The 18,445-nt window shown below is 49.1% G+C and overlaps 1 protein-coding gene across 1 annotated transcript in view; it reads right to left on the bottom strand.

The window, feature by feature from the left end:
- The window catches only part of DSCAML1 (DS cell adhesion molecule like 1), a 365,157-nt gene that overhangs the window by 39,508 nt on the left and 307,204 nt on the right, over positions 1-18,445 (bottom strand). The window contains exons 12-16 of the mRNA XM_061440430.1: positions 11,252-11,451; positions 10,601-10,697; positions 9,856-9,984; positions 2,663-2,830; positions 1,413-1,483 (exon numbers count right to left, since the gene is read on the bottom strand). Coding sequence (XP_061296414.1) covers positions 1,413-1,483; positions 2,663-2,830; positions 9,856-9,984; positions 10,601-10,697; positions 11,252-11,451 — 665 coding nt within the window. The remainder of the gene's footprint in view (positions 1-1,412; positions 1,484-2,662; positions 2,831-9,855; positions 9,985-10,600; positions 10,698-11,251; positions 11,452-18,445) is intronic.

Raw genomic sequence — 18,445 nt, forward strand, 5'->3', positions numbered from 1 at the left:
AGACATATAGTCTTTTTTCCCTTGGTTTTTTAAAGAATTGTTTAATTTTTTGGCCACATCACACAGCATGTGGGATCTTAGTTCCTTGATCACGGATTGAACCTGGATCCCTTGCAGTGGAAGTGTGAAGTCTTAAACACTGGACGACCAAGGAGGTCCCAAATATGTGGTCTTTTTTAGGGAAAATATTACTAGACCCTTTTGAATCTCTCTGATTCTCAAGTCTACCTTTATGAAGGGACTAGGAGGAGGACTAAAGTACCTGGAATTTTTCTACCAGGAGTTAGAGTCAGAAAATGACCTTGGACTCAGAGCCCAGATGTAGATGAGGTAACCCCCTAAACCCTAATGTTCAAGAAGAAGAACATGAATGGGCTTTAGGAAACTCTCTGTTCCTGACCTCTGGACAGTGGGCTTCTGTGGGTGATATGGCTCCAGACTATGTGCAGTGAAGTTCTGCACCTGTCATGACTTGAATGACCACGGAAGTCACCTTGCATTTCTATACCGTGGCCTCCTCTGATAGGAAGGAGAAATATCTCTTCTGTCCATTCCACAGGAACAGATAAGTTAGTGCAAGAAAACACTCAAACACTGGAAAATGCAGCTGGAAGCCATCAGAATGGGCAGCCCTTCTGTGCCCATGCCAGGGATGTGGCGATGAGGCCAGAGTTTCCCAGGAAAGCATTCCTTGGTCATGCTCAAGGTTATGCTGGTTCTCTGCCCTGCTGTGGAATTGCCTCCAAGATTTCCCATCAGTGACAGAGTCTTTGGATACCTTCTAGATCTACAAGTTTCTTCCCCTTAGAAATGGCTGCGGCACATACTGGTTTGTTTTCTCTACAGCTCCCTGTCCCCCAGAGCTAGGGAGGGCAGTTATTTTTTCATCCTGATTTTACACAGGAGGAAATCAAGAAAAGACTTAAGCTCCCTGCTGAAGTCTTGACCGTGAGAACATAGGGTATGGTTTCACCCTACTTCCCAGCTCTAGTCACAGGGCCAAGACAAGGGTGAGACCCTGTCATTTCATCTCCTGTTATCCATAGAGCCCCTTTGAAATGTACACAAAATCAATTCCAGCTCTAGATATATTACAACCTGTGGAGTTTGTAGGACAAACCAGCATGGTAAAAGAATCATCTTCTCTCCTTGGCACTGACAAATTCTTCATCCCACTCCAAGCACAGGCCTCCATCAGAAAGCCATGGTGGAGAAGGGAGTGGGGATTGGTGGGGGGACCAGTTCCTCTATCCTCCTCTCTTTCCACTCCTTCAACCTCAGTATTTAGCAACAAACAGACGTGGGCATTGCAAGACACCAGACACTAGCAAGTCTGTTGGGGCTTCATTTGAAGATTAAGGATGGGGAAGGGAGGGAGGCATTTCAGGGGAAATGCTTTTGACTTTGCTTACCTTCCAGGTCACTTGGATGCTCTGTGAGGTCACTGGCTGCAAGGTTACATCCATGGGAGGCCCATCAGGAGCTGGGGTGGGGTTGGGAGAAACAACCTTATGAGTCACGTCTTGGAAGAAAAGAGCCCTATGCCCTCAGTCCCATCCTTGAGCTGGAGAAAGGAAAAGCTTGTCTAAAGCAGCAGAGAACTTCTGTTTGAGTCCCTCTTGAAATGATCATAGGGTTTAAATTTCCTATTCATTCTCCATAATTTGCTGAAAACATAGCAAATAACGACTATTAAGTATGACTTCACATCCAGCAGGTTGGCAAAATTTTTTTAAAGTTTGATAGTACAAAGTGCAGACCAAAATATGAAGTAGCAGGAACTTTTATACACTAACCATGGGAGAGAAAGCACTTTGGAAAACATTTTGGCTTTTTTTTTTTTTCTTTCAGTTAAAGGGAGAAGTTTGTCCATCTGGTGAGTCTGTAATTCTGCAACTGTTTATATTCCTTGGATGGGGAATGAAAATAGACAAATCATACAGCTGTACTGAAGCTCACAAAAAGAATCTAGACTACAACAAGGAAAACACAGAGAATATATGAAGTATTATTTCATGCATACATTCTATTAGAACAGGCAAAACTAAACTGTATGTTTATATGTACATATACTAGTGACATGTATGAAAAAGGAAACAAGGAAGCTGGGATACTTGTTACTTCAGGGGGAGGGATGGGGTTATGGTTGAGAAGGGGGATATAAAGGGCCTCTGGGAAGTGATAATGAGTGTTGGTTATACTAGTTTTTGCTTTATTATTATTATTATGTGTAAAACTGCACATGTATATGTACTTTTTGGTATTAACTTCTATTTTGCAATGACAGGTAAGAGAAAATACAATAAGGGAAATCTTGCTTAAATTTTCAGGAAAACTTCATGGCAAAAGTCATAGGAGATAATCCAGGGCACTAGTACCCCCATCCTTTGCAGATCTGTCCTTGCCAGACAGGCTGGGGCCAGTGGAGTGGGAGCAGAACCTCGGACAGCTCCTGAAAGCATTGCATCTAGAACCCATTTGGCAAAGGTCAGGGATAAGGGTCTCCAATGATCCAGAGGGAGACACACACACACACACCTTGGAATCTCCACCCCCCACTCTTCTAATTGCAAACCCACTGCCAATGGACAGGGTGGGTGAGGGCCCCAGATGTCCCTGATCTCCGAGCCCATGGGCAGGGGTGACAGGGCGAGGTGCTCACCAGCCTCCTCAGTGCTGATGGTAAGCTCCTTGCTTGGCTCGCTGCGGCCAATCTTGTTGAAGGAGTACATGCGGATGCTGTACACGGAGGCCGGGTGCAAGTCCACGATGTTGGCCTGGTTGATGGTCGGGGAGATATTGCGTGTGGACTGCTTGAAGTCCCAGGAATCTGGAGAGAGGACACCCACTTCTAACCTCAGCCAGACAAACTCCAGGACCCCTCTCCAGCCTCAAGCAGCAGCAACATCCCAATCTCAACCTAGATGCCCAGAGAGGTCCTGTTTACAGAGACTGCAGCAAGAGAATTTCAGAGAGAACTGTTCTGTTCCATGAAGTTCAAGAGATCAAGGGATGCCTGAGGATGGGAACAGCAAGTCCATTGCTTGGGGAATCAGGAAGCTTAACCCTTCTCTACCCAGGGCCGCCTGGTAAACTCAAACCTCAGGTGAGATGTTTCCTATGGCCCCTTCCAAGATCACCAATGCTTGCTATCTCTTAGGGTCTCATTGGCCAGTGCCCCTTTCCTGGTCTCTCACACCACATCAGTGATGTGTTGTAACTGTGAGACACCCCCTCCACCCAAGATTCCAGTGCAAACGGGGAAGCCAAGTCTTATCCCCCTTTCTCCTCCTCTGTGTGTGCTTCTGTATTTCTTTTTCCTGTGGATTTGTGTGGTGATGGTCTTGAATGTTTCCTAGGCTGATGAGGGGAATAAACCAAGTGGCAGAGTCCCTAGGCAAACCCCTTCCTCTCTCATCAGCAAGAGAATGGTCTCTGAATCTCTAGAGTCAGAAGCCAACAAAGCAATGAGCATGTTCCCAATTTATCCAGGGGGACTGGCAGCCCATTCCAGGGCTAATGTTTAGTGAAATTGTAGAATGTGAAAGATACCCGATAAATACCACTCAGGGATACTGGGACAGTAAACATTCTGCATCTCCAGAGGAACCCAGTCATTCATTCAATGCATTTTTTCCTGTGCACCTACCAGGGGATTCCAGAGAGAAATGGAAGGGCCCGCAGTTACAGCAATGTCTCAGCTAGTACTGTCCAAATCCAGAATTCATAACCAGATTACATTATTGGCACTTTGCTTTGAAAAGACAAAAAAAGGCAAAGCACAAGGAAACTAGCTGATAGTGGAGCTTAAGAATCTTCCCGGGGCACGTCCTGATGCGACTATTCAGTCTAATTTTCCATGTCTTTTAAATCCACAGTAGAGGATTCTGAAAACTGTCAGTAGAAAAGATTAAATTATATTCACTACAGTCTAATCCCTGAATCAGGGAGGGAGGATGGCATATTCTAGAATTTTTTAGGAAGACTCTTTTTTAAGCTAATGCCTGGTAAACCAGGAGGATCAGTTCACCCAAAGAGACTATCCCATCCCCCAGGTTCTGGCTAATTGAGGTCTTGATGCATTTCAAAACACCTCTTTTAGCCACACCAGCTTGGCATCTGTTGAAGGGCACTGGCCCAGTTCCCCATCTGCAGTTTCGCATTTAATTCTTTGGTTTCATGAGCCAAAGTCACAAATGGCAGACTGTAGATGCTCAGAAAAACTGTATATTCTCCTTGTCTTTTCAAAACACCCCAACTGCCCAAAAGTCACTGGGGTGAGAGGTTAAGCCAGAGTCCCAAACATGCAGGCTCCTTCCTGCCGAGGGTACCACTTTGGCTCAGGAGGAAATGGGCTAGTAATGCGGAGGCAGGTGTTCACTTCTCTCTGTGGCATCTGGGAACTGGTGCCAGCTCACACATCATATTTGATTTGCCCATGTTTATAGGAGAGGGACAGCGATCATGAGTCAGTGCATTCATTTTTGATGAGTGCAGGCAGAGGAAGGAGACCCAAATGATGTGTCTGAAAACTAAGGGGCTAAAAAAGAGAGGTGCTAATATTTACCAGGCACTTGTGATGTGCCAGGTGCAGTGCCGGACACCATTCACTCCTCATACCTTTCTATGACGTCAGCACCATATCTCCACTGTACAGGTGACGCTCATGTCATCAAGTGCGATTTCTCACTTGGCCTTCCAGGTGTGTTCAACACTTAAACCTGTCCCTTCCCAAAACACTCTTCTCTTGGGTGTCTATTAAAACAGTCTCTAGCTTTTCCTAGGGAGTCCCTGGTAGCTCAGCTGGTAAAGAATCCACCTGAAATGCAGGAGACCCTGGTTCGATTCCTGGGTTGGGAAGATCTGGAGAAGAGAATGGCTACCCACTCCAGTATTCTGGCCTGGAGAATGCCATGGACTTCGCAGTCCATGGGGTCACAAAGAATCACACACGACTGAGTGACTTTCACTTTCCAGCTTTTCCTAATCTCTTGGGTTATCTCTTCACTTTGCAGGTACATCTTTCTTACATTATGGTTCAAGTTCTTCAAGGCTCCATCCTAGGCTCTCCTCTCACTCCATACATTTTTCCCACCCCTGGATTCTATTTCCATTTATACACAGAGAAGCTCCCTGAAGGCAGGAACCATATCTACAACTTTGCCCATCTCACCCACTTGGCACACGCTGGGCACTTAAAACCCACTCTTGGTTTTAGATCAGAGCCCACTTTGTGGTCCTGGATGTTGGACCTGTGGTTCCTCCACATTCTGCAGTCATAGTAAATACCCTTTGCTTTTCCCTTGCTTGCCTCCTCCCTAGCTGCCAATCATAGGAAGACTGGGGGATCCCAGAGAGTGGCCCCCTTTTTTCTGCTATTGCCAGTCATTTGCAGGGGGATTTGTCCTTGTGTTCCCAAATCACCTTTGATGTTGGCACAAAACAGCTCTCTCCCCACAGCCCCTGCAGGCTCATGCATCAGAGTCAAATTTGGAGGTCTCTCGCTGATTTTCCAAACTTGATCACTGCCATCTCTCTGACCTGAATAGCTGAAATCAGTGGCCCTATTTTCTCCCCTTTCCTTTTCAGCTCTCAGAGTACTGAGCTGGCTTTGGTGAATATTGTCTCTTTTAATATTCCCTTTCATATGAGCCTGGCTTATCCAGATTAACATATTTCATTAAGGGCTCTCACTCCCTTTCTTCATCAAAGGGTTTATGATGCAAAATATTCTTCTTAAAAAATAAGGAAGCGGCTGGGGAGATGTCAGTGTCTTCTACTTAGTGGGCTACTTGCTGGGAGGGGACCTGGGGGCTTTGGTATTTCAGGAGACATATTCACTGTAGAAGGGGGAGCGTTTGGACAAAAGCCACATCTGGAGCATTCAGCTGCCTGTGCTGGGGAAACAAGTCCATCCTGCATCTCTGATTTCCTCCTTGCATCACGGCTCTGAGCCCACCACAGTGATCTCCACTGCACCGAGGAGGGGTTTCCTGGATCACCGCGACCACTCACCACGTCCCAACACCAGACCCTCTGGCTCAGCCCACGATGGCTGATGGCTCCCACCATGAGGCTGCCTTCTGGGCCATCCTCAAAGAACCCATCCCTGCTCCTTGCTTGGAAAACAGGGGCGAAATGTGGTGTCTGCATTTTTAAATCTGCACAGCGCTGTCTGATAGATTTGTGTGGACGGTGCTATTTATCATTCAGCATTCATGTATTATTACTCTGCTGCCTAGGGCCAGGAGAAGTCAGCGTGAGCACGATGGCTTAGAAAGGGCAGACGTGGTAATTTCCCTGGGAAAATTAGCATGATGAGCAACATGGCAGAAAACCTGGCAAAGGCACAGTTGTGACCAAGAAGGGGGGTCAGGGACAGATGTTCCAGCCATAGGAGGGTGCGGTCTGGGGCGAGAGGGAAGGGACAGGAGCCACAGCATAGGGACCCATGCGCCAGGCTCTGTGTTAGTCATGGGCACATAAATCTTCATGCTCACGTATTCCTCGAAGCCACCTTGGAGTATGTGCCACTGTCTGTACTGACAGAGACGCACAAAGACCTTAAGTAGCTTGCTAAAGATCACACAACCCTGACACTTGGTCAACCCCAGTCTTCTGCTTTGAAACTTGTTCTTGTTCTACTATTCTGCATGCAGGCAGAAGATCTACTTAGACATACACACACACGCACACACGCATGCACACACATGCCCCTCCTTTCTTTGAGTCACCCATCCGTTCCCTAGGATACCTTTTTCAGTTGTCACGTAATTTAGTTTGTGGTATATTACATGTGATTGGAGAGTGCTTTGTAATGGTCCTGAAAGTACCTGCGAGTGTGCATGTGTGTGTGTGTGTGTGTGTGTGTGCTCAAGTGTGTGTACATCTCTGTATATTTCCCCTGCAACTTCATTATCAGCTCCAAGGGCAATCCTCTGTCTCCTCGTTCTTTCTCTTTTCTACCACATGGCTGATGCATGACTCTGCAACAAAATTACTGGCACTCAATACATGCTGCTGACTGACAGACACACATTTCAGCCTGCAAGTCCCACAGGACTATAAACTGCCACACGAGCTATTTCAGTTAGAAGGAGGAGAGGAACTACGGCCCCATGCTAGCTGCTTTCTCTTCAGTCCTCAAAACAATCCCACAAGACAGGCATTACTATTTCCACCTCACAGATGAGGAAGCGATGCTGTGTTCACAGCCTCTGCCTGACTCCAATGGTAATGCTCCCCAGTTCCCACGGGACTCCTTTTCCTAAATGCCAGCATAGATGCCTGTCTGAGTGGCATGGCCCAGAGTAGGCCTACCTGAAGACTGGAGAAAGGACCAGCCCAGCTTCTCTGGGCTCTTGATCCTGTAATTTTTTTTTTTTTTTTACAGGTGCAAAGCTCCTGTGGATGGGAGAATCTGAGGTTGAGTTTCATTATCCTCCCCTCTCCATTCCATCCATCCTGGTACCCTGGTGCTGGGGTGGGTATGATGGTTCCTCCTTTTTCATGAGAGCCAGACAGGGTTGGGGGAAGACGTAGATGAGCTCTGAAAATAGAATCTTCCCTGCCCATCTCTCCTTCTGCACAGCTCTCCAGATGTGTGATGTTCTCAGCTTCGCCTGGCTGAGCAGCGCCCCAGGAAAGGTTTCCACACATTAGAAGGTGGTCAGTGGAGGAGGGTGATGGTGGGCAATGGGGCAGCATGGGGGAGGAGGGCAGGGAAGCAGTCCCAATGAGCAGTAGGGGAGGGCCCCGAGTGACAGCCTGGACATCCACTCCCCCAACAGGAATGGAGCCCTGCCAGCTACATCAACCAGGCAGGGAGATGCTGGCTGTGGACAGACCCGCCCCTTCTTGTCTGGCTCCTGGGAAGCTTGTGTCCAGCCTTGGGAAGCCCTGAGATGTGAGATGAACCCAGTGGGCTTCCTCTCCTCTCTGTGCCCTCTGCCTCCACTGCTGCCCGGCCCCTGCTCATCACCTGTCCCAGCTACAGGATGGCGGCAGCCTGCGCACTCACTTCTTGGACACCCCTCCTCCCCACTGACGCCTGACGACCCCTGCCAAGGTGCCATGTTGCTTAAATCTCTCACTAGGATCTCAGACATGGCTAGTGGCTTTCAATGACCTTCCCCAAGGAAATAAAAGCTCAGTTCAGAGGCCCCCTCCCAACCTGGAGCCCAAAGCACTTTTTAGTCTAATAAGACTAAAAACCCAGAAACTGGGTCTGTGTGCTTAGTCATTCAGGCATGTCCAACTCTCTGTGCCCCCTTGGACTGTAGCCTGCCAGGCTCTTCTGTCCATAGGATTCTCCAGGCAAGAATACTAGAGTGGGTTGCCATTTCCTCCTCCAGGGGATCCTCCTGACCCAGGGATTGAACCCACGTCTCCTGCATTGGCAGGCGGATTCCTTACCACTAGCACCACTGGGTCTGTGAACCCTCTGCTAGACATGCCACTCCCCGGAGCGCACTGCACCGTGCTGGGGTTCGGCCCTGTCCCTCTCCCTGAATCTAGGCCCCGTTAGCTCCCCATCTTCTCCCAACTCCAAGCAGCATCTGCAAGGACAGGAGATGTGCTGCTCTGATGACCCCTGTCTGTGCAGTGCCCCCTTCTCTCTGTGGCTCTCCTTCTGTACTGACAGTGACCTCGGGAGGTCTGGCTCTGAGCTGACTTTTCTCCCCAATTAGACTGTAAGCTTCTGAGGGCAGGGTTCCTTCCTGTAGAAACCAGCCTCAAGAATGATGCACCCAGTGCCCTGGACAGGGTGGCTTCTCAAGAGGTAAACACAGCTGTGGATGCTATCCTGGGGCTAACCCTTTGGGGGAGCGGATAGTCAGTCAGCCAATGACTGTGTGCTGTGCTAAGGAAGAGAGGAAGGGTCTGGAAGGCTTCTGAGGAAACAAAACCTTGGATCTATGCTGAGTCCTGGAAGATGAGTTGGAGTTGGTGGGAGAAGGACGGTTGGGGAGGCTTCAGTTTTCCAGATTTGCTTTCTGTATTTTACCTTAAAATTACTTTGAAAGGCTTATATGGGCTTATGGTCTTGAATTCTGAAAGTATGAAAGGACCCTAGAGGAGAGGTATGTTTCTCCTTCTCTCACCTGCACTGAAGTCACCCCGGGGCCTCTCCGGGGCAGCCCCCCTGTCGCCTGTACCTTTTAGAAATAGTCACGCAGATACAAACGTGATCACCTATGGCTCTTTCTTGGCTTGACCTCTTGTTCAGGTCATCTGTCCCCTCCTTGCCATTCCTGCCACTTGATTGTGGGTCCCTGGTTTCCCCAGAGACACAGGAGTCCATTGTTCACTTTGCTCTAAGCGGCTTCACAGTGGAAGGCAATCTCTTAGAAGCTATTAATAGAGTCCCAAGGGAGGGGTTTTAGAGGGCTTCTAAGAAGAAGAAACTTAGATCTAAACTTTTCAGGGACTCCTACCTCCCCAGTGACTCATTCTTGGGAAAGACCAGCTTCTCTGACTCCCAAGCAACCCCATCATCCCAAACCTGGAGTGCCTAGATGACCCAGTGAAACTGTGATATCTCTGACCCCACATATACAGCCAGTAGCTCCTGGCTCAGTGACTTTTAAGTTGCTTTAAATCAGACCACCCTATGGATCTGCCCAGGGTCAGTCCTGGGAAGGACGGACTGACATTTCCTCCCTATCAACTGTAGAGGTCCTTCTACCTGCCCCCTGGTTTCCTAACCTGACCAATGTCCCTTCCTTTGGAAGACACAAGGGCTTGTGTGTCTGTCTGAGATGGGCAGCCCTGACAGCCAGGGGCCGTCACACTGGAGGGACACCGTCCAGGCAGGTGGTGCAAGGTGCTATGGTGGGCCGAGCCCTCACCTACCTGTTTTGTTCTTGTACTCAATGTCAAAGCCCGTGATGATGCTGTTCCCATCGAATCTCTGGGTCCAGCGCAGGTTCATGCTCCGGGCCTTCACCTCTCGGATTTCCAGCTCTGGGGGGTCAGGGGGCTCTGGGGAGTGGCAAGGGAAGGGGGCAGGGGTGAGGATGGCAGCAGAGAGCTTAGCCTCCTGCCGACCCTCTGCAGAGATCAAGGGATCTGTGCTGGGAGGATTGGAGACACAATGGTCTATCTGAGGGTCCTGAGCCCTGGAGTTTGGGCAAGGCAGCATAGGGATGGAGGAGAAACTTAGATCTAAAGGCTCAGAGGCAGAAGTGGGCGTGCTGGGTCCCTGCTCTGTTCCCCTCTCTTCCTCAGCCCCTTTTGGAGGGACCCCTCACAGCTGATGGCCTGCTTCCCACCATGCAGAGCTCCCAGGTTTTCCATCTTGACTTTCCCTCCGCACACCTCCCCCAAGGTCTGGGCCCACAAATCCAGGTCTCCCACTTCTGGGGGCAACAGTGTGCTCCACAGGGCCTTCTGCCATCACAGACCTCACTGTCTGCAGTGTCCTGGAAGGACCCTATGGCACCACTCTGGGCAGGAGGGAGAGTGGACTGAGGCTTTTCCCCAGAGCTGTTTCCTGTCACTGCCCCTGGGTGTGGAGTGTCCCCCACTCTTGAGGGGAGTTGGCAGTGAGCACCAGGGCCCAGAGGAAGGGGCTGGGGACGTGGAGCAGGTGAGGTACCTTGTACCGTGAGCTGGATCAGGCCCCGGTCCTCCCCATATGAGTTGATGGCATGGCAGCTGAAGAACACAGAGTCCCCACGGTCAGCAGGCTTGAGCTGGGAGGCAGTCCGAGGGGCAGAGGGTGCGGAGAGAGGAAGGAATGGGGAGAGTCTTTTAGAGCCCATCTGCTGAAGGGGGCCCATCTAGTTGGGGATCAGCAAGACTACCTTCTTCTCGGAGGGAACCCACCCAGGGTTTGTCAAGAGTTCCTCTTCCCAGAAAGTTCAATGGATGGAAGTGTGGAAGAGTCTGTGCAGGGAAAGGCCGAGGGGTTTTAGGAGGGAGGGAGGGGCTGGGGGTCCACGAGAGAGGGGGCGCTGAGGGGGTCCCAGGATGGAGGGAGGATCTGAGGGGTCCAGGAGGGAGGGGAGAGGGAGGGCGTGGCTGAGGATCCCATACATTTAAAGTGTAGAGTTGTCAGAAAGGAGACAGAATGAGGCTCAAGGCATAGGTTGGTGGGTGAAGGAGGGAAATAGGTAGGAAAGGAGAGGTATTTTTCGGGGTGGGGCTCCCAGACTCCTGTTTACTTCTTTTGGATTCAGATGCAATAGCTGTGGGCTCCCCACTTTCTGAGAGTCGGGTTCCCCCTGAGACGGGCATGGGTGCTTACCTTCAGCGTGGAGACAACCTCATCGCCGTTGTCCTTGGTGGCGATGGCATACCGCATGACGCGGTCGGGGTCGATGACCGTGTCCCCTTTCTCCCAGCGTATAATGATGGGTCGCTCGCCTCGTGCTGTGCAGTTGAGCTCCTTGGCGTGGCCCTTGATGGCGATGGTGGTGTTGGGGTGGGAGGTGATCATGGCTGGGACTGGAGAAGGGAGGAGGTGTAGGAGGTCCCAATGAGTGGGGAAAACCAGCCCTGGGAGGGCACTTGCCCAGCTCAGAGGCCCGGCCTCTGGCGGCCCCGCCCCTGGGTGCCCCGCCCCCTGGATAACCCGTCCCCTGGATGACCCCACCCCGTGGCTGCCCCTGCTTCGTGGCTGCCCCTCTCCCAGGAGCACCTCCGTCCAAGGGTTCCTGTTTAGTTGCTCAGTGGTATCTGACTGTTTTGCAACCCCACAAACTGTAGCCCTCCAGGCTCATCTGTCCATGAGATTTCCCAGGCAAGAATACTGGAGTGGGTTGCCATTTCCTTCTCCAGGGGACCTTCCCAGCCCAGAGATGGAACAAGAGTCTCCTGCATTGGCAGCTGGATTCTTTACCACAGAGCCACTAGAGAAGCCCCATCTGCCCTTAGGGAGAGGGTCTAATAATGGTTGGAGGTGGGTACAGAAAACCTCACTGCCTGTCCCCTTTTCCCCGCACACCCATGACCTGGGCAGCCTCTGCCTTTATCAGGGGTTCTGATAGTCCATGGGCCCCTTTTCAGAATCAGTCTATCTATTCATTCATTCACTTTAAGGCAATAAACAGAATCCTTTGAATCCTTTGAAATGCATATCATACATAAAATGACAAAGGAAACCAGATATACCAAAGTATGGTTATACAAATAACATTCAAAAGCAAACTTTTGATATAGTTCATCACATAATATATATTCTTCACTATTCTCTATGAAATAAGACCTAGTGCTGAGTTACATTAGAACAATTTCATAATAGTGATAGTATAAATGATATTTTCAGATACTGCCACAGCTGTGATGCAAAAATACCTATTAGTCACAGTCACAGGTGCTGCTACCACTGTGGTTTGTTGCTTATGGTTCAGAATGGAAGTACAAAATTTCAGTTAGAAGTTAGCAAAAAAAAAAAAAAAAAAAAAGATGCCGTTTTACCCCAGCCCCAATTCATGAGTCCCTTGAACTGGATCCATGCACCTTCGACAGGGAGGCCTGTGGACCCCAGATGACATGCCTGAGGTCTCTGCCTTGTGTCCATGGCTCACAGAGGTCAGCTGGTTTAGCCCTTGCTTCTAGACAGCAGGGCCCTCCCAGGCAGCTGAGAAACTCCCCAGTTCTTCCCAACAAAATGCAACAGAAAACCCTGGCCAGCAGCATCATAATTAACTCCTACAAGTGCATTAATAGGTTCCCCCACTCCACCCCTCACCACTGACCTGAAAAAAACAGTCATGAAACAACCGAGGCCCTGGCTGGCCATCAGGAGAGCCTCCCACTGCCGTGAGCAGAGGCCTCTCATTCTTGACCCCCTCTGGGCCTGAGCACCACAGCCAGCAGCAGGAGGAAGGTGGGGCAGAGGGAAAGATGGTCTCAGCCCCAGGGTCCTTGTCTCCTGGGAGGAGAGGGTAAGGGGAGGCAGAGGTAGAGACCTGCTTAAGCAACATGAACATGAAGAAAATCTGAGTTTTTTAGGGAGGTATTAGGAGAAATTGATTTTGGCAAAGGAACATCTGCAAGGGCATCACCCAGCCATTCAACAAACAATGATGGTGCTCCTACTAGGCGCCAGGGCCACACTGGGTTTTGGAGCTATGAGTGAGCAGGACAAACCTGACCTCTGGGAGTTTCGCTGCAGGGGTGAGAACAGACAGCACAACAGCAGTTCCAGGAAAGATTGCTAAGCACTGTGCTAGGAGAACTGCTCACCATCCGACGTGGAGTGATACAAATGGGGAGAGCAGAGGCAACGGAACCCTTGCGGGTGGAAACTGCTGGAACAAAGGCCCAGAGGCAGCGATGTGCAGGGCAGTTCCCGGAGAGGTAAGAGATCCAATACAGCTGGAGGACTGTCCTTGTCCCTGCCATTTCCTCACCCACTTCCCAGGAGACCTTGCCTGTTAGAGTGCAGATCCCCAGGACTCTCTTCTTAGGAGGACCCATGAGCCATGCTAGAGTAGACACATTAGGGGGCGCTGCGGTTGACTGCAAGAATCAGACAGCATTCTCCACCCCTGCCATTAGGGGAGGACCTCTGCTCACACTGAGCATCCTCTCCTCACTGGCCTGCTTGGGTTATGGCACAAGAGGAAACTCTGTCTTCTCTCTCTTTATGCTCCCCACCCTGTGGACTCCCCTCTGGGTACCGCATCCCTGATCCACTTCAGTGGCTGCCCTTTCCTTTCCCTCCTAGCATCCTCAGGAATTCTCTGCCCTCCAGTTTTTTTTGGCTGGGCATGCAGGATCTTAGTTCTCTGACCAGGGATGGAACCCAGGACCCCTGCAGTGGAAGCTCAGAGTCCTAACCACTGGACCATCAGGGAATTCCTTTCTCTCCAGTTTTAAACACCTACTCAGACAACATTCTTCCCAGCATACTCTCCAGGGTCATCTGACTTCTAAGGACAAATAAGCCTTTGGAAAAAGGTATGAAGGCAAAGCGCTGTAATGGTGTGAACTGGGATGCCAGTCAGTGCATGAGGGGACATCTGGAACCAGTGTGGGGGGTGAAGGGTGGTTTCTGGTGTCCCCTGAAGTCACCATGCAGCCAGCCGCTTCCTCTACCTTCTCTCACATGGGGCTGGATCCTGAAGGCAGTCCTGGTTCCCTGGCCCCTACACCAACATCTTAGCACAATCCTCAGCCCTGGCTCATCAAATAATGAAGCAGATAAATTTTATAATGCACGGCATTACACCAAGATATACAATAAAACTCGGAAGACAAATAACGAGGTGCAGGTTATAATGAAGAAAAAGCCTGCAGTCAGAGACATGAGAGTATGAATTATTGACTAAGGTTTTACACTCTCAAGGATGTGCGGAGGAATATTTCTCCATCAAAGATTTGCATAATTCACTTGTATAAACCTGGGTGGAATATAGAGTAAGATTTTACATCAACAAGTCGGGCCTTGCATTGCAGAAGCCTCCATTTTTCCTGAAGCACTGAAATGCCGGGATGTGGGGGTGGGGAGGGGCCTTAGGGCTGTTTCTGCTTCTCAGATGTGAATGGTCAGAGCCTGTGACCTGGCACCCCTGGGAGGCCTGAGCCCTGAGAGGCTCAGCCCCTTAGGCAAGAGGGCCTAGCCCCTAGGCAAGGGGAGTCCCTGCTATTAAGAGGCTGCTGCTGAAGCTGAAGAAGAGGCCAGGGGGTGTTCATGACAAGGGGTGTGTGTGTGTGTGTGTGTGTGTGTGAAGGGGGTGGGGGCACAGTCAAGCCCCAGCATAGGCCAGAGGCCCAAGGCAGAAGGGGAAAGGATGAGTCTTTCTTTGGTAGGAGGACTTCAAGGCTCTGTACGAGGGTGAGAAGCTGGCAGTTCATCCCTGTTCTGCTCTCCAGGTAGGGCTGCACCCACCTGTCCTGGGCCTGTGTGTGAATTACAAAGGCATTCCTCTGGCTGGCTGCCCCACGGTGCCGGGAGCCACAGCTTGGCCAGTAGAGTAGGAACTGGGTTCCAGACTCCACCTGCCCCTTAGGCTATGCACCTTTGAGCAGTGCACAGCCTGTGCATCCATACACGCCAGTCCTGCCTCACAGAGTCTTCCCATGCAGGCTTGTTAAAAGAGACAGACATAGAGACAATCAGAGACAAGACCTCAAGAGCCTAACTGGTCCTTCAGCCCTGAGCATTAACCGCACCTGGGGTCAGGGGTGGGCTCTCTTCACCATTGTTACGGCAAACAGCAGCACACAGCAGACCCAGTGTTCTCATAGCCCCACAGCTCAGGGCAGGTTCAGGGGAGCCCATCTGTCAAGAAGAAGAGACTGCTTCTGTGGGCTCCCCCAGCTTGAAGAGCTTGAGGGCCAAGTGCATGTATTTCTACCCAGCTATGAGGTCTTTAACGCAGGCAACTTGAGTTCTCCAAGCCTCAGACTCACCATCTGTGATGTGAAGACATGGGTGTTAATCCCGCAGAGCTGTTATGGGGGCAATCAGGGTCTGTATATATGAAGTGCTTGCCATGTAGCAACTCCTCAAGAAACCTGGATACTGTTCCTACCCTAAGGGTTTCATGTCCCTCTCCTGTTCTGAGAAAGGCATCAGATAAATACATGCATACCTTAAGATGTCACTTGCCAGCTATTTTACAGAATCACAAAGTCTTAGAATTGCAGAACCCAGATAGCAGTCATTATAGCAGCCACTAGCCACGTGGCTCTTGGCCATTAGAAACATGGCCGGTCCAAAGTAGGTTGTGCTGTGATGTAAAGTGTATCCTGGATTTCAAAAACACAGGAAGAAAAGAAAAAGAATGTAAAACAGCTCCTTAATAATTTTATGTTGATCACATGTTAATATTTTAGATATACTGGGTTACATAAAATATACTATCACAGTGAATCTTACCTCTTTCTTTTTACTTTTTTGAACATGGGACAACTAGAAGATTTTAAATTATATAGCCAGCTTTCATTTTGTTTCTCTTGAAAGGCATGGGTATAGATGATCCATGGGCTTCCCTCGTGGCTCAGATGGTAAAGAATGACCCTGCAATGTGGGAGATGTGGATTCGATCCCTGGGTTGGGTGATCCCCTTGAGAAGGGAATGGCAACCCACTCCAGTATTCTTGTCTAGAGAATTCCCATGCACAGAGGAGCCTGGTGGGCTACAGTCCCTGGGGCTGCAGAGTTGGACACGACTGAGTGACTAAGCACATAGATGATCTACACAGACCCTTCCTTTTACAAATGAAGAAACTGAGCTAAAGGCAAAGGAGGAAAGGAAAGATATACCCATCTGAATGCAGAGTTCCAAAGAATAGCAAGGAGAGATAAGAAAGCCTTCCTTAGTGATCAATGCAAAGAAATAGAAGAAAACAACAGAATGGGAAAGACTACAGATCTCTTCAAGAAAATTAGAGATACCAAGGGAACATGTCATGCAAAGATGGGCTCAATAAAGGACAGAAATGGTATGGACCTAACAGAAGCAGAAGATATTAAGAAGAGGTGGCAAGAATACACAGAACTGTAAAAAAAGATCTTCATGACCCAGATAACCATGATGGATGCTTTAGATAACCACCTAGAGCCAGACATCCTGGAATGTGAAGTCAAGTGGGCCTTAGGAAGCATCACAACAAAGCTAGTGGAGGTGACGGAATTCCAGTTGAGCTGTTTCAAATCCTGAAAGATGATGCTGTGAACGTGGTGCACTCAATATGCCAGCAAATTTGGAAAACTCAGCAGTGGCCACAGGACCGGAAAAGGTCAGTTTCTATTCCAATCCTAAAGAAAGGCAATGCCAAAGAATGCTCAAACTACCGCACAATTGCACTCATCTCACATGCTAGTAAAGTAATGCTCAAAATTCAAGCCAGGCTTCAGCAATACGTGAACTGTGAACTTCCAGATTTCAAGCTGGATTTAGAAAAGGCAGAGGAACCAAGATCAAATTGCCAACATCCACTGGATCATTGAAAAAGCAAGAGAGTTCTGGAAAAATATCTATTTCTGCTTTATTGACTATGCCAAAGCCTTTGACTGTGTGGATCACAATAAACTGGAAAATTCTGAAAGAGATGGGAATATCAGACCACCTGACCTGCCTCTTGAGAAACCTGTGTGCAGGTCAGGAAGCAAGAGTTAGAACTGGACATGGAACAACAGACTGGTTCCAAATAGGAAAAGGAGTACGTCAAGGCTGTATATTGTCACCCTGCTTATTTAACTTCTATGCAGAGTACATCATGAGAAACACTGGGCTGGATGAAGCACAAGCTGGAATCAAGGTTGCCAGGAGAAATATCAATAACCTCAGATATGCAGATGACATCACACTTATGGCAGAAAGTGAAGAACTAAAGAGCCTCTTGATGAAAGAGGAGAGTGAAAAAGTTGGCTTAAAACTCAACATTCAGAAAACTAAGATCATGGCATCTGGTCTCATCACTTCATGGGAAATAGATGGGGAAACAATGGAAACAGTGAGAGATTTTATTTTCTTGGGCTCCAAAATCACTGCAGATGGTGACTGCAGCCATGAAATTAAAAGACACTTGCTCTTTGGAAGAAAAGCTATGACCAACCTAGACAGCATATTAAAAAGCAGAGACATTACTTTACCAACATAGGTCTGTCTAGTCAAAGCTATGGTTTTTCCAGTAGTAACGTATGGATGTTAGACTTGAACTATAAAGAAAGCTGAGTGCCAAAGAACTGATGCTTTTGAACTGTGGTGCTGGAGAAGACTCTTGAGAGTCCCTTGGATTGCAAGGAGATCCAACCTGTTAATCCTAAAGGAAATCCTAAAGTTTTCAATATTCATTGAAAGGACGGATGTTGAAACTCCAATACTTTGGCCACCTGATGCGAAGAACTGACTCATTGGAAAGACCCTGATGCTGGGAAAGACTGAAAGCGGCAGGAGAAGGGGCCGACAGAGGATGAGATGGTTGAATGGCATCACTGACGCGATGGACATGAGTTTGAGTAAGCTCCAGGAGTTGGTGATGGACAGGGAAGCCTGGCGTGCTGCAATCCATTGGGTCGCAAAGAGTCGGACACGACTGAGCAACTGAACTGAACATGGACCTTTCCTTTTACAAATGAGGAAACTTGAGGTTGCACAGGGAAGCAGTTTGCCCCTGGTCATACTAATAAACAGTATTAGTTATTATAGTCTACTCATTTGTATAGTAGATTCAGTTCAGTTCAGTCGCTCAGTCATGTCTGACTCTTTGCAACCCCATGAATCGCAGCACGCCAGGCCTCCATCACCAACTCTCGGAGTTCACTCAGACTCACGTCCATCAAGTCAGTGATGCCATCCAGCCATCTCATCCTCTGTCGTCCCCTTCTCCTCCTGACCCCAATCCCTCCCAGCATCAGAGTCTTTTCCAATGAGTCAACTCTTCACATGAGGTGGCCAAAGTACTGGAGTTTCAGCTTTAGCATCATTCCTTCCAAAGAAATCCCAGGGCTGATCTCCTTCAGAATGGACTGGTTGGATCTCCT

Source organism: Bos javanicus, chromosome 15 (genome assembly GCF_032452875.1).
Source record: "Bos javanicus breed banteng chromosome 15, ARS-OSU_banteng_1.0, whole genome shotgun sequence".
NCBI lineage: Eukaryota > Metazoa > Chordata > Mammalia > Artiodactyla > Bovidae > Bos > Bos javanicus.